We start from the raw sequence: 15,869 nt of genomic DNA, 5'->3' as shown, positions 1-15,869 counted from the left end.
GAAGTATTCCCGCTGATTGATGCAAAAGCACCAGCGAAGAATCGTCCCACATTTTGACTGTGCCCCACCCGCTTCCCATTTCATGATTCGTGGGAAGTTTTCTCGTTAATTGAAGGCTAAATCACCAACGGGGCAACACTGACTAATAAAACAGCACTTACATATATTAAATTGATAAATGTAAAGAAAATATTTAATAAGACGACTCCCTGATCAATCCTCATCTCCTAAATCATGTGAAATTAACTATCTACCGCGCGTCTCTAAACTAATTGAAAAGTGGTTATAAGTTTTAAACGAAAAATGATAGAACGTCCCTGTTTTTTTCATTGTTTTGTCACCGAGGGAAATTTTTCGATGAGGACTTACTTTTGTTCGACTCCCCCTTGCCAACCCCCCCCCCCCTTCCGTGGGTAAGACATGAAAAATTCAAATGGCAACCCTAATCATGGTCTTCCTCCTCACCCACAAAAGCGACCCCGGTTGTCTGATCCTGCCTTTCCTATTCTTACTATAATGTTAGAAGTCGATAATTCTTGCTCGTCTTTCTGATTCGAAAGCCGCTTCTGGCGAGGCTATTATTTTCGACTACATATTCCAAGGGAAGCAACTATTTCTGGCTCATTTTGCTCATTTCGCGCGCGCCCGGTGCGCGTCACTATCCCAAGCGGTGACGTTTCATGATTCCACCTGCGAGCTCCACCACCCGAGCTCTCCCCGGTGCTCAATCGCAACCTAACCCAACCTAACCTAACCTAACCTAACGTAACCTAACCGAACCTGACCTGACCTATTATCCTAAACTATCATCGGCTGAGAAATGAATGATAATCACACTCAAAGCTTAATTTTCGGCAAAAATATCCATCAAAGTTTGATCCGAGCTCAATTTAGAAGTTCGATTTAAAAAATTTGTATCACACCCAAAATCACATCTAGAACTTCGTAGAACATTGTCGCCATCTTGTCTGTTTACATTGGGCCAAACTAGGTGCGGAAGGGCTGGGTTTTGTATACATTGGTCCAACTTTGGGGCTCCATGATAGCCGACCAATCAGAGAGAGAGCGGCACACTTTTGAGATGGCAATACTCTCCCGTATACAGGTACTCTAGTTTGCATGACTGGTGCATGACCCATGCATCGACCGCACGCGCCTTCATTTGCGCAAAGTACGACATGCCCTCTCATGAGTCAAAATAGTCGTATCAAGGCTCTGGTAATCTTCCAAAGCAAAGTTCCTGAATGAGTTAAAAGGGAATGTCCAAGCCCAAGAGTGCCCCTTTGAGTTCAGTCTAAGAAAAAGTAGTTCTTGAGCACAAAAATATATATGAAAAGGCAAGAGTCAAAGAAGCTAAATTTCACTACGACGTTACAAAATGTCACCTGGCGACTAATTCCTTCACTCATCAGCGGAAGGATATTTTCTGTCGAGAATTTTGAGGAATTCCGTAATTAAAACACTCAAATATTCAAGTCGAGTTTTTAATGAAATCTGTGTCCTCTATACCCAGTAAATAAATAGGTTGTCGAGGGAACTTTTGCCGCGTTGAAAAGAAAGTAGGCCCTTCCCTTCCTTCACGACTTTTGACATATTGATTTTAAAGCAAAAATGCATGTTCTGACCCACGTTTCATTTTGGGCTAAAATGTACGGTTCAATACGCTCTTCACAATGCTTGGGTCGTCTTGAAAGAAAATGCCGACTTTTTGAGATCGATTCTTTACCAAAGTCCTAGTCTTCGTAGATCAAAAATATCCACTTCGGTCACAAGCAACTAAGAAGGGAGGTTCGTGAAGGGGTTTCCCTGAGCAAACAACCGAAAAGTGTCATTATAAGACAAGAAAGTCCCACTTCGGAGAGGAATCTATCCCAAAAAGTCGTCATTTTCTTTCAAGATCACCTAAGCACCACAAAGCGTATTTGATACCCTTTTTTGTCCAAATCAAATAACGGGATAGAGAATGTAGGTGATTCTGCCGTAAAATCAAGAAAGTTATGAGGATTCTGCCGTAAAATTAAGAAAGTTATGAGACGTTGTCCCTTGCGAAGGACTTTCGACGGAAAGAATGGCAAGGTTTCCACGTCTCGATTCTCTGGCGAATAGAGAGGAGACTCGGAGAAGGGGCACAGGGCGGCATGTTAGGGGGGATTAACAAGGCAAGAGATAAGCCGAAGACAAATACCAGGTTGCGGGCATTTTAAGTTTAATTGTTGAGCACGCGGCTACCGTGGCGTTTGCTCTGGCGCACAGTGGATCGCGTCAACTAGACCGGTTGCACATGGAATTTTTAACGAAAACTGCGAATTTTGATGTCTAATTTGTCACATTTTAATTTTTAAGGGGTGTTTATACAAGAAAATTCACGAGGAAGCCAATGAAACCACTTTTATAACCTCAAAGTTTTGTATGTATGAAGTTACAAGCTTTTAAAGTGTCCAAATTTTGTCTGACCTCTCCCGGTGGCTCGATCCACTGTGTGGCGGCCGGCCTCATCCGCGTCCCTTCATCAATTGTCGATAGCTGCATTCGGAATCCAATCGGCCGGGCGTTTTCTTCTTATCTCCCTGAAAGTCCTAATTTGTTAGGATGCTCAATCTTCAGAACAAAGTCTTCAATCCTCTAACTCCTTCTCAAAGTCGGGCCCCCGTCGCTTTATATCTATCCTCCTGATAATTTCTCTCCTTTTGCTGTTTTCTTAATTGAGTCCCCGTAGTTTCTGCCAAAATCCCTGTCTAATCAACCACTCACAGTTTTTCCCGCTCACTTTCGTGTAATCGTTAGTTCTTTGTCCAGACTTTACAGTCAACTTTTGTTGGGTCGACTGATCCCACTGAATTTTTTTCTCTTTCTGTTTTTTGTTATCAAAAAAAGTTAAAAAATAAAATTAAAACAGTGCGGTTATACGAGCCGAACGCTCGGTGCTCCATATCACCTCAACCACTCAGTATATCAAACCGAACTTTCGGTTTATATGGCCAAACTTTTGCCATAATATGAACTGAGGAACGAAGCTCGGTCATATATGAGCAAAATGTTCGGTTGCGTGAACCGAAAGTTTAGTTTGACAAACCGAATATAGTTGGAGTGATATGGAACACCGCGAACGTTCGGTTTATATGGCCAAACTTCTTCTTCAGTGGATATATGTATACCAGTTTTTCCGTTCGAGATTTCCACGCAAAAAAAGAGCACCAAAAGATTCACAGCTCTAAAAAAAAATTCCAACCATTTACATACAGTCCAAAAAAATGTCGAATATCGGCAAAGCTATCCTAATTAAATTACAGTATGGTCATTGGGTGGCTGCAAAAGACAGTTTTTAACGAATACTTCTCTTACTCATATTTGGACTACATTTCAAAATTTGGAACTATAAATTCTGGCTCTTCTGTAAAAACACTTATGTGCATAGGGAAACTAATGGCACATACGTTATTTTTAAACCGGGCTAGAATTTATAGTTCCAAATTGCAAAATGTAGGTAGTTCATTTATTCCTCGATTAGGTATACTTCGCAGAACTAATGGTAAGAAAAATGAAGGTCAATAGCCGATCTCAGAAAGAATCGTATCTTCTGTGGCATGAAAACATTTCTGAGCCTATTTTGTCTTTTGAAGAGAGTATAAGTAGGATCACCATACCCTAGTAGCAATGGCTCTTAAAAAAAGTTCTACAGGAAGTTGTCCAAAAAAATCTAAAAAACTTGTAAATATCAAGAGTTCGTAAATGTTAAGTAAAAAAAGTCTTAAAATACTCGTTTTAGGAAACCCTTTTGGGGAATTCTTTTAAGTAAAAAAATAGTGTTATTTTATTTAAAAGAAAACGTAAAATGTATACGTAAAAATCAAGAAACTATATCCTCAATTTTTATGGGCTGCTACCGTTCCTTTGGTACTTTCCTGTTCACCACTTTTTGCCTCGTTTTTGCCCGCAGAAAGTTAAAAAATACGTAAATTTTACTGTAAATTTGCTTAAAATTTACGTAAAAATTTTACTTAAAATATAATTAAAATTTTTCTTCAAATTTATGTAAAAAAAGCCCCAAAAAGGGTTTCCCAACACGAATATTTCAAGAGTTTTTTTACGTAATTTTCAAGTGGCTTTAAAGTAAATTTTAAGAGATCTCTTAAAATTTACGAGTTTTTTACAACTTTTCCCAACAGCCTCTGCCACTAGTGAGGTACACTTTTACAACATTTCTAGGGAATGCGTTTGAAAGAGCAAAGAAAACTCACACGAAATTTCGTGCAATGGCAAGGATAAGTCTTGCTTCCAAAATTCAAAATATAACGGGAAATCTGAAACATCACAAACGTGGTCTCGCGGTTTTGTAGTTTTCGACAGGCATAACCGCACGGAAGAAAAATAGCGAAGAATGGTACATTCGAAGATTGACCGACTGACTGTTAAAGTCTATAACCCAGATGAAACTAACATCAATACTGTCTTGCTGAGAAAGAACGCCGTATGAGACTCCGAATATTGCCAAAGTCTCCCAGATGAATTAAAAATTTTCAGTGAAAGTTGTAAATATTTTCCCCCGTGTTTTTTAGAGTAGTTTAATCGTAAGTACCATGATCTAAAAGACCTGAAAATATCAGGGAATATTTCCACAGATTCAGAGAGAAATTGGGCAACGTTCAAAGGCTCATAAGCCGTTTCTCCTTGGCAAGATAGGATGCGGTCCATCGCAGCGCTCAGCGCACCCGAAACGAACGCTCCCCGCCGGGAACTCGTTCCAAGTGTCAAAATCAATTTGGAGAGACAGATTGTACTTTTTTCAATATTATCAGAACAATGAAATACAAACCGAGCAACGTTATACTGGCAAGACCTCGCGAATAGGACAACGCATGAAAGAGACACGAGGCTTCAGTTGTGGTCGCACCGGAATTTGGTGCACGGCATTAAATAGGTCAAAAAGCCTGACAAGTAAAAGATTTTTTTTCAGAATCAAATAAATAGCACAAAAAAAGAAAAGAAAAGAAAAAATAAATAAAGCAAAAATATAATTATTCGAAGAATTAAATAAAGTAGGAGGCTAATTAAGAGACTGCTTTGGACTCAGCTTTCTAAGATATTCACCGATGATGAGATGAGATAATACGTGAGTGAAGGTACCAGTTTTCAAGGCAAACCTTTCCGGTCCTAAAGTTAGGTTCAGATTCAGGATCAGCATTAAACATTCCAAAATTCACTTAGGGGATACTTTTTGACGAGAAACACGAATTTTTAGTTAAATATTTAAAATTAAAAAATCAAATGCAGATTTTTTAATGATTTAAGCTAATAAAGTAGCAATTATAATACGCAATCAACTAGTTCGAATGTCAACTTTCTACGTTCAATAATAATAGATACTACACGATCAAACACACCTTTTGGGACAAGCGTAACTGGCTCATCGCATTCCTACAATCTGAATTTCAAGCATCAAGGAAATCAATTGCCTATTTAGAAATAGATGGCGAACGGACAGTCTCTCCAAATCAATACATACACAATATTTTCAGACTCATTAAAAAGCTAGGCAAGATTAAATTATATGCGTCAGATGGATCTATTAAGAAACTTAACGAAGGCAAACAAGACCTTGGAAAAAGAATTCCCATGATAATTATAACAATAGCCTCGCGATTCCAGATACCAACTTGTTTAACTGTTCCTGCAACTTGATTTTCGCTATTTTTTGAGGATTTTTAATACCACAAGCATTTATCCTTATTTCATTAATGTTTTACAGATATTCCAGACGACGGTCGGCCGGTGACCCCATGACAAATCATGGAGCGAATCAAGGGACTTTATCCGAAAATCGGCAAAGACGTAAGTATCACCTACTCTCTTCAGGAATTATTAATTATGTTCCATTTTTCATTGCCGCCGGGTAACAATAGTCAGTAGGATCTTCTTATCATCTCTCACTGGTATGGATGTCGGGGTGCACCTTATTTTTGAGCTTCTCGAAATCCGAAAAGCGCTACTTTCAAAAAGTTTCTCCCGCGTGGTTTTTGAAAATTTCAACAATTTTAATTTTAACCCACCTCTCATGGGGCAAAAAGGGCGTAAGTGCAAAGTTTGAATTTAAAGAACAATAAGGTGTCATTGTGCAACTGGAATCACAAATTACGGCTCTATGGACTGAAATTTTGTCCGTATTGCCGTATCGTGCATTTTAAAGGCCTAAATGCCCTCTGAAAAATATTGGCTGCGCCGCCGCACAGTGCCCGATGCCGGCCGCTATTGCACGTGCAGATCGCATACGCATACTTATACCTCACGCCATATTCATTTAACAAGCCAAATGTCCTATAGAGAAAGTGACACACATTTCAATGCATTATGTACACCAGGTTGACGAAGGGTACCTATGCTAGGGAGGGCCCGCAGCGCCCAACTTTTACCCTTAGCCATTTAACAAACAAAGAAAGTGAGAACACATTTCAATGCATCATGTACCTACACCAGGTTGACGAAGGGCATATGCTAGGCAGGTACAATATACTCAGCCAAAAGGCTTATTCCACGCGAATCATCCAGGGACTGTTGTTTGACCAACCCCGATTTTTTTTTTTTAAACTTTGGTTGTTTGTTAATCCATCCGATAGAATCACCAGAACTATAGGCGCGTTGTTAAATTAACTTGGATGCCCAACAAAAATGGCTGTCACTCAGTGTCGGGTCCAGAGTGGAAAGGAGAACCGGAGGACCGTACTAAAAAAGAATGAAAAACGGAGGAAAGGAAAATCCATCTAGGGGACAGAACCCAAGGCAAATAGGCGAACCGCGTACCTAGGCATTCCACCACGAGAAGAAGAAAACATAAACTAAAATCTGAGAATTAAAGCGGAATGAAAACCTGAACGGAAACTTAATGATCAGAAAATAATATGAGAAAGAAAACCTAACGCATGAAAAGCATCACCACGGCATGGCACTTCGTGGTGGCATGTCAAGGTATGCACGTCCTGACGCAACTCGAGGAATGGACTTCTCGAGGGAATCTCTCAGGTAATGGACGTCCTGAGGCAACTCTGTTTCTAGGGCATGGACGTCCTAGAAAGGAGACTAAAAGGAAAGAGACTTGAGAAGTCAGCTTACTTTCGTCGTTGCAAAAACGTGGGAAGCTAGCAAACTTTCGTCGGTGGCCTTCAACTGAGCTGATCGCACATGGCCTAATGAGACTAGGTCTGTCCTTCCGTAAACGATAATAAGGGTTACGTTCCAGAATTCATCTTTTTGATGGATCGTCAATCAGTTGTATAGTAGAACATGGCGTCATGCTGACGTAACCGATGGAGTCTGATGGAAAGTCAAATGACGTATCCTCGATTGATCCCAAGAACGCTTTGATGAAATTTTCGATGAACGGGTTTGTTTTGTTTATTATTATCACTTATCAGCGCAGCAATCTGTTTTCGTTTTCTTCAATTTTAAGTGTTTGGGGCTTCATGTTAGTAGCGAAATTGCTGGCAATTCAGTCATTTGCGTTTTTCGATTATTCTGCAGGATTTGTTTGTAGTCTTGTCCTGCCATCTGGTAAAGTTTACCCATGTGAAGTTGCTATCGTCGAGTGTTTTGCTTTCTTGAAGTTATTTTGTAACTGCTCTTTCCATGTCATTTGGACACCTTACACTTATCTTCACATGACATGATATCTTTCTGCTTACATGCTAGAGATCTGATGTTTGATCTCACCAGCTGATTAAAGGCAGTCAAAACAGATGATCCTGCAGGAATCATCTGTCCGTTTAACTGTTAGTAAGCATTTCTCTCAATACGTAAGTAGTCCTGATCGCTTTCTCAGTGGCTTGTTGCTACTTTTTTCGCACACATTGTTGAAGACCCCAACAACTTCAGGCGGGAAATCAACCATTGAGGAGAGCATTAAAGTCCTCAACAAGGAAGCTGAGCCACTGAATATTTCTTGAGAACTAAGGTTGTGCAGATGGACCTGCAAGTTAGCCTGGTTTCAGGAAATTTTATTGGCAGGCTTTGTAACAAGGCTTTCAGTGGAAGCAATCGCAGCAAAACCTTGGTAACTATCAATATTATTAAATGAGTTAGATAGCATCTCAGGAGATTCAATCGTGCTCTGCGTCAGAGCTCAGTACTGAGACTTCCGCAGACTGTGTTCATTCTTTGACACTGTGTCCAAAGAAGTTAAGTCCTATTCTACAGAAATTTTGGATGAAAATCTCTTATTTTGTATACTCTTCGAAGTACTCAGACCAACGAAACTTTTCCTAGTGAAAATTAATTATAAAAATAAGAATATACAGATAGGAGGCTGTTCATTAAATATATGGCGCTCAATTTTGGATTGATCCCTCTCCTTTCCCTCTGGTAATGCTTTTGTGACCTACGGGCCCTTCTTATCTTAAGACAAAACTGTGTGACGCTATCCCAAACACCCATATAAATGCATGTCTAATATTTTAAGAACTGCCTCTAAGATGGAGAAAAAGCAACTTCAATTTTTACTTACTTACACTCAGGGTAAGCCCTACTCATCTGGGGTTGAAGGCAGAATGTGTCCAGTTGGCATTGATGGCGTTGCAAACCATTATAGAACACTGCTATAGCAGGAGATAAATTCAGCTCTTCATACAAATTATGAGTGATGAGACTTCCATGTTAACATCGAAAAATAATATTGAATCAATGCTGAAAGCGATAGGCAATGGCATGGAAAGGTAAGTGAAAATTTAACAAATTGATAGCTCTTAGTGCCGATTAAAAACCACCAGCGCACTTTGCCTTCGTCAAAGGCCAAAGGTATTCAAATATTGCACTAACACAATGTTACAGCCAATTAACTTGGAGCCTAGTTGCAGCAAATTATAAAATTAAAATGAAATGACCTTTGATCTGTCAGTACCAATCTGTCCGCGGGTAATATCTTGACCATGGCAACACAACACTTTCAGATGATCAAAACAAACGTAAGTAAACCGAAAGTAAACAACCGCGCGTCAACTTAGCTGACGACACCTCTAGCTGCTTAATGGTGTCACTTCATTGCAAAAAGTTATGGATCTCTCTGGTACTTATTTGCTATTTTTAAAAGTGGTAGAGCTTCAGGTTTATCTTCCTTCAAAAATGTAGTCTTGTAAATTCTCTAACTGCCAGAAATATTCTCAATGTTTACGGAAGGTGAGGAAATTACACACAAACAAGTCGATCGTTTAAGAATTATGAGTTCACGAAAGACGTTTCCAATGCTCATGCTGGGCATTGGATGATGTTCTCCCAGTAAGATGTAAGTAATGTCTCCGAATACGTACTTTAATTTTATTTTTTTAAATTATAAAGGTTCGAAAAAATGAATGATCATTTAGGTAGTATTCCTTTGTAACCAGGAAAGGGTCGGTAAGTCTAGAATGGAAAGGACGTATCGACATATTGAACAGCGACTATCGATAGTCTCGAAAAACCCGTGTAAAATACACACTAATACTAAAGCGTGTGCTGAGGGATCTCATGGAAATGCACACCCACTTACAAAATATCGCTCGATAGCCATAAAAATCCCCATTTAAACACGGCAAAACCCCACTAGCGATCGATATATATGAAGATTTTTTCGAGATTTTAACATTAATCAAACGGTAGAGTGATAAGAAAATTATCTCCAGTTGATCACCGGGAGAACAAAAGAACAATGATGAATCAGTTAAAGTAAAAAATATAATGTAAACACGACGATCCAAACTTCTGAAGAGGGCCCAACACTGCTAGCGGGGAGCGGCCAGGAGGGCCCCTCCAATAGTAGGTATTGAGCACACAGTTTTTAGATCTGCTAACAATATTTTCGACGGATCAATAAAAGAATTTTTTGTTGAAACATCGAAAATTGAATATCCATAGGATATCCATAGGATATCTGCACAAATACCACGGATCCATCGAATAATCAAAACGTAGGTTTAGTGGTCATTTTAGTTATTATTAGATATTTTGTGGATATTCGTTTTTCCCCTCAGAATATCCGTATGCTATATAGGATGCTTCTGCCATCCAAAGTAAAAACGCCGTACTTGTCTCCATTCAACACTTTCCCAGTTTTTTTTCTGATAAAATGCTGTGTCACAAAAAACTTCGTCTTTCGTTTTTCATTTTTCGTTGGATCTTTCATATTTTCGATACAACTCCGGCACACCCTTAGGGAAAAAATGAAGCCATGTGGCAATTGAATTTTCTTGTAGGTAATACCTAGAGCAGTACGTGCAGGAAAAAATACAAATTTTATTTTGGACTGGAGTTACGGCGTTCTTGCTGTAGACGCCAGACTTGGAGCCTAGCTAAAATCACCTGCAAATTTTCTTTCACGGATTTTGACTTGGAGTTCGTCTTTACGCAAAGTATGATGCCACGTTCCCTTGAGCAGAAACCCAAGAGTTTTCATAGTTGACGAAGGATAGAAATCCATCGAGCCTTTGGTGGCGGTGGATGCTAATTGACAATACGAGCGCAGCGGCGAACGGCGAGTCGCACGGGGGCTTTGTTCGCTAGCAAGTAGCATTTGAGACAAGTGGCAAGTTGAGCACGGCGCGGCGCGGCCCGGCGTGGTGGCGGGTGCGGCCAATCTGCAATGGCCGCCTTTCCCACGAAATTTCGTAACTCCCAAACAATAACAATAACAATATATTTATGAGGGAGCTGCCAAGTTGAGGCCACTTCAGATCGTTCCTTACTGTGATTCGAATGAGGCTCCCTCTCCCCGCGGCCCTCGAGGCCTACATATTCCTGTCCTGATCGGCGCTTGATAACTAATCGGGTCCACTGACTCTGCCATTTTCAGCTTTAAGACGCAATTGTATTATATTCGGCTCAGGTTGTCCCATTCAAGAAAAACCACTCGTCGGGGACCTCGAGCTTTCGCCGTATGATCTTGGATCTTTTTTCGCACAATTAAGTAAGTAGCAAGTGCGTTTAACTCTCTTTTGAAAATTGAAACTGTTTCGGATTAGATTGAAACAAACAGGCCGGTCTTGAAGTATCCATGCACCCCTTGCGCTGTGCGCCCCTCGTATTGAAATTATTTTTCTATTCCCAGGGCCGCTCTCTGCCGCGCACAGGCGGGGAAGCTGTTTACTTTTTTCCCCTTTTTTAAATTTTTCTTTTCCCCCTAGTAGCAGAGCTAAATCCACAGTATATGAACGAAGTATAACCGTTATATAAAGAGCGTATTTATATAAAGAATGTATAATTAAATTATAACGGTTATATATATAGCGCATTTATCTAAAAGACTAGGGGCCTGTGGCCGCTACGCGGCCTCCAAAACATTTGTAAATAACTACACGTAAAAAATTATAGTACAACTATGTTCAAGTTATTTAAGAGATGAATCGATTCAAAATTGGACTCGTGCACGCAATGGAAAGCGTATTTAATTTTATTTTTGTGCCCGAGTTTATTTTGTAATTTAGATATCCGGAAACTATTAGATTAACCTGAAAAAAATATTTTAATGTTAATAAATTCATGTTTCACTAAATTGCTAAGAAAGGTGTTCAAAAAATTTAAGCATATTTATTTTCATTTAGACTGCTAGGGGTAATTAAATAATTTAACTAAAATTTGACAGTAAATAATTTTTTTTATTCTTTATTTGAATTTTCTGTAATCCACTTGGCTAAAATTTTTGTTTGAGGAAATTTGGGTTCTTTTTCAATCCGGATGTTCCAACTTAAAGTCAATTGGTCTTGGTCCTGGTAAGGAGATTTTAAGGCGTTGCTTATTGTTAATACTTCATTCGTGTTTGCCTCCGTTATTTAGGAGGTTTGTTCACCCCAAAGAATGAGATTCATCTGTAAAAAGAAAAAAAATGTTTTAAGTTTATGAAGTACGATGCTTTAAAAAAAATTCCGAAACATGGCAATAAATAATCCTGTTTGTAATAGTTTCCCACGACCCGGGGTGCATCAACCAGATAGGTTTCCCCTGTTGAGTGATTTTTGGGGAATCAAGTATACTTTAAAAAACTGAAGTATATTTTCAGAACCAGATCAAAATTATTATCCAATTACCTAAAATTAAATAACAGTGATATCATTTTTTGCTCATTGTTGTAGAATACTTTCATTTTATTAAAAATTGCTAAATTATTTGATAATAAACAATAACTAAGTATAATATATGTCCCCCATGAAATGAGTTATGATAATGAAACCCATTATCATAAGATATATCATTGTATAATCTTAACTATGTAGTAAAAAAAGAGATAAATCGTGAATACTTACAGACGACAAATTGTGGTCACGTATAGTAATTTCCCTTCTTAGAGTTTCTGTGCCTTTTTTTGTTTGCACTTGTTTTTCCTCCGATACACATCCAATGATACCAATTACGTCTGTAGAAAAATTGTTTCTTGGTTACTTTATTTGAAATAAAAAAAAATTATTGATTAAGATACTAATTTTTTCCCCTTAAACTTGTGATTTTCTTATTGAAACTTTAAACGTAATAATAAGGTTACTTATTAAATTTCGGTTGGCAGTATTGAAACTTGTAATTATAAATACTTCGTGGCTAATTAAGTATGGATAAGCAATCTTTATGTCCTGTTTTTTCATTCAACTTTTGGAAATATCGGTACTGCACCTTTATTTTGGTTTTGGTTATAAACTTTGTTTCTGAAAATCAAAAATTCTTTTACTAATTAAAGATATCGTTTATAAAAATATATGTTTCTTCCCGTGCCTCTTAAAGTTCGCTTTTCATATAGATGTATCTTAAATAAAACGAAACTCAAAGCCAATCAATTCCTGTATCTATAATAATACTAATTTTAAAATCTTCAAATTTTTTCTTTAATAAATAATTTAGTGTGAAAGTCGTTTACCAATGATGTTGGAATCTGAACTGAGTATGTCTCCAACAAATTTGAATTTTTTCTTTGGGACATCAATTGTCATATCAGGGCACTCCTTTATTTCAGTTGATTTGTGAAATAACAGCTCAAAATCATGTTTACTTTGTTTTTTGGACTTGCGCACAACGAAGTTTCTTATTTCATAGCTTGTCTCCTGCTGTGCAAAATGTTAAAATGAATCGAAGTTATTTTAGTACTATTACATTAATATGTGAAACTTCCTATTCTTGGGATACTTCCAAATTCAATTTATTGTTTGTTTACTGGATTAAAAATGATAGATTTGGAAAGATAATTAACGAATACAATTGTTTAAGGAGCTCCAAAACTGAAAATACGGGAACCATGTAATTGATTTGCTCCTTGTCTTTGCCCAGAATGTTTGTCTTTATATAAAGATGGACATTCATGGTAGCATGGGCTAACCCATCCATTACATTCTAAATTTTAAAAGTTTTTATGAACTTTGCAGTTGATTTCAAAGAAAACCAGTGGCAACATCGTCTTTCTTGATAAATTTAACTTGAGATGTAGTAATTTAATTGAAAATCCCTCAGATATTGATGACCCCCATTGACAACTCCATTTCATCTATTATCAAATCATCTAAAGATCAAATACATTTACCAAACGAATTTGCGCCTAAATTTTGTAAGGAAAACTGAAAATATTGCAGAAAATATTTCCGAAATTCTTAAACATGATAAAGAAGATCGATGAAAAGCAACTCGAAGAAAATCACTTGAATTCCTTCTGGGACAATTTCCTCTATAAAAACCTCGCTTCACCTACCTGTAACGCCGCGGTAACGGGGAGGAGCACCCCCCCCCCCCCTTCGAAGCGTCTCGTAATTTATGAACTGCCCCTGTTGCAAAGTTTCACTTGACAGTTTATTTATTTTATTTAGAATGAATTCAAGGTTCTCTTAGAAAATGATGTCCTTTTTTTTGGTGGAAAGAAAATTCACCGAAATTTTAAAACAAAAACATGCAATCGTTATGGAGTAAAACATAAATGTTTCAGTGACCTACTTACTTCAAGTTGATTCCACGTGTCTTTTTCGTAGCACACACCCCGGATACTTCCTGATGAGTTTTCTACTTCGAAGTTGAAGTAAAATCCTGACTTGTTGCCTTCTTTTTTGAATTGCCTCATACCAGTTATTAAGGCGCAACGCGACATTTAATTATTGGCTTGTACATGTTATTTTTCAAATGTATTATTTGTTGAACGTTCATCCTTCTTTTTGGATGTTCTTATTCTGAAAATGATTTAACACAATGAATATTTAAAAGTATAATTGATACATCTGGCGTTGCGTGCTTTGCGATGTATCGATTCATCTGCGGTTTAAACCTATGGAAAAGGATCGATAGATAGGGTGTTCGCAACGAAAACTTCAATAATCGATTTTACACCATAGCTTCAAATGGAGAAATATCAATAATCGATCAAAAACGCCTCACCAGTGAAAAAAGAAATTTAAGAAGAAGGGAAGGAAGAGAAGATGAGTAAAGGAGACATGAAAAAGGAAAAAGTAATAAAAATAATTATTAGATAAGAAAAAGAAGAAGAGTAATTAAAATTATAAAAAATAAAGTAAACCAGATTTAAAAATGTATTCTAAAAAAAAAAACCGGACTTAATGGCCCTATTTTTGCACGAAAAAGAGTAAGGTAGGTATTTATGCATGATGAAAAAAAAGAAAAGTAGAAACGAAAGCAGAGGACAGAATGTTAAATGTAAATTGAAATGGTCACGGTCTATTTCCGCAGCAAAATCCGGAATATTAATGAAGCATGTGATGAAATGATCGATATTTAAAATTATAATTGATTTCCGATCGTCTGTAGGTACCCGTTATAAGATGAATAAAAAAAAAACATTTTTTTATAATGTTCTATTTTAACAATGATTAAAACGCTAAAGGAAAATGTCTGTTATTTTACCGAATCTTTAGTGGGAAAAATCCTTCATCCATAAATTACCTGGATTAATATTAAATGTGAGTGAACTATTGTTCATATGAGTTAATTTATGGTTAAAGAAAGTATGTTCCACGCAATGCTAATGCACGTACCTACTTACTTTAGCGTAAACTCGTTCATAATATTCAATAAGATTTTGAAATTAAATTAATAAATGAGTACTTTAAAAAATAAATAATTATTAACTTACACAGGCTGTTATTATGGTTGTAATTACTCACAAAAAACGGACTGTTAAAAATTAAGAATGCACAAGTCAAACTGGGATGATGGATGAAGAATGAATAAATTTAAAAAAAATCGCACAGAAGAATTATAATAATTTTCGCTTGTTCCTTAGTTGCATAGTTTTGCAACTACGTTTTTTTACTAATTTTTTTAAAAAATAGTCCTAGGATATAAATTAAAACCGATGCTATCACAAAGAAAGGAAGCAAGGAAAGCTCGGGGGAGCTTCGAGTAAAAGATTTAAGCAAATGCCAAAGTCAATAGGGAAGTATTAAAAAACATTTCTTGGTTCGAGAATTGTGGTAAATCTACTAAAGGAGGGGTGTCGAAAAGGGCCTTTTTTGGCCCCCTCCGCACGCTAAGTATATAATCGAGGGCAATTATCGAGCCTTGTTAGACTCTTACAAAGAGATTTCCTTCAATTGTGTCCAAAAAATATTGAATTTTCCATACAAAAAGCTATGAAGATAACGGATTTTGGAGTAGTGGAGGCATATTTTCACTAATAGCATAACACCAACTTAAATCTGGTTTATGCGGGTTTCCCGAGTTGACTCATTGTAGTTTACGGAAATAATCATGATTTAGCCCATAGGCCACCGGATACCTGTTAAACGGTTGCCTAAACATAGGTTTGCAGGCGTATTTTAGCGAAAATTCGTGGTTTTCTATCAATCCGAGGCTTTTTTGACACCGAGCTCATCGTCTAACTAAAACGAGCTTTTGATATGTTATCAAGGAAGCTTTAGGACACATTTTAACCCTGG

The 15,869-nt window shown here is 37.4% G+C and overlaps 2 protein-coding genes across 4 annotated transcripts in view; one reads left to right on the top strand and one right to left on the bottom strand.

Annotated features, from left to right (window-relative positions):
* The window catches only part of LOC109040291 (putative peptidyl-tRNA hydrolase PTRHD1), a 202,166-nt gene that overhangs the window by 41,937 nt on the left and 144,360 nt on the right, over window positions 1-15,869 (top strand). For all 3 annotated transcript variants that reach the window (XM_072305465.1, XM_072305458.1, XM_072305467.1), the window contains one exon: window positions 5,747-5,829. In XM_072305465.1, coding sequence (XP_072161566.1) covers window positions 5,747-5,829 — 83 coding nt within the window. The remainder of the gene's footprint in view (window positions 1-5,746; window positions 5,830-15,869) is intronic.
* On the bottom strand, window positions 5,840-14,610 carry LOC140225716 (uncharacterized). Its single transcript, XM_072305511.1, has 4 exons — window positions 13,922-14,610; window positions 12,857-13,043; window positions 12,255-12,364; window positions 5,840-11,819 (listed from the first exon to the last, which is right to left on the bottom strand). Exons 1-4 carry the CDS (start codon window positions 14,066-14,068, stop codon window positions 11,784-11,786), a joined length of 480 nt encoding a protein of 159 aa, XP_072161612.1. The 5' UTR covers window positions 14,069-14,610; the 3' UTR covers window positions 5,840-11,783.

Source organism: Bemisia tabaci, chromosome 1 (genome assembly GCF_918797505.1).
Source record: "Bemisia tabaci chromosome 1, PGI_BMITA_v3".
In the NCBI taxonomy this organism is placed as follows: domain Eukaryota; kingdom Metazoa; phylum Arthropoda; class Insecta; order Hemiptera; family Aleyrodidae; genus Bemisia; species Bemisia tabaci.
This window is presented reverse-complemented; position numbering and strand designations above follow the sequence as displayed.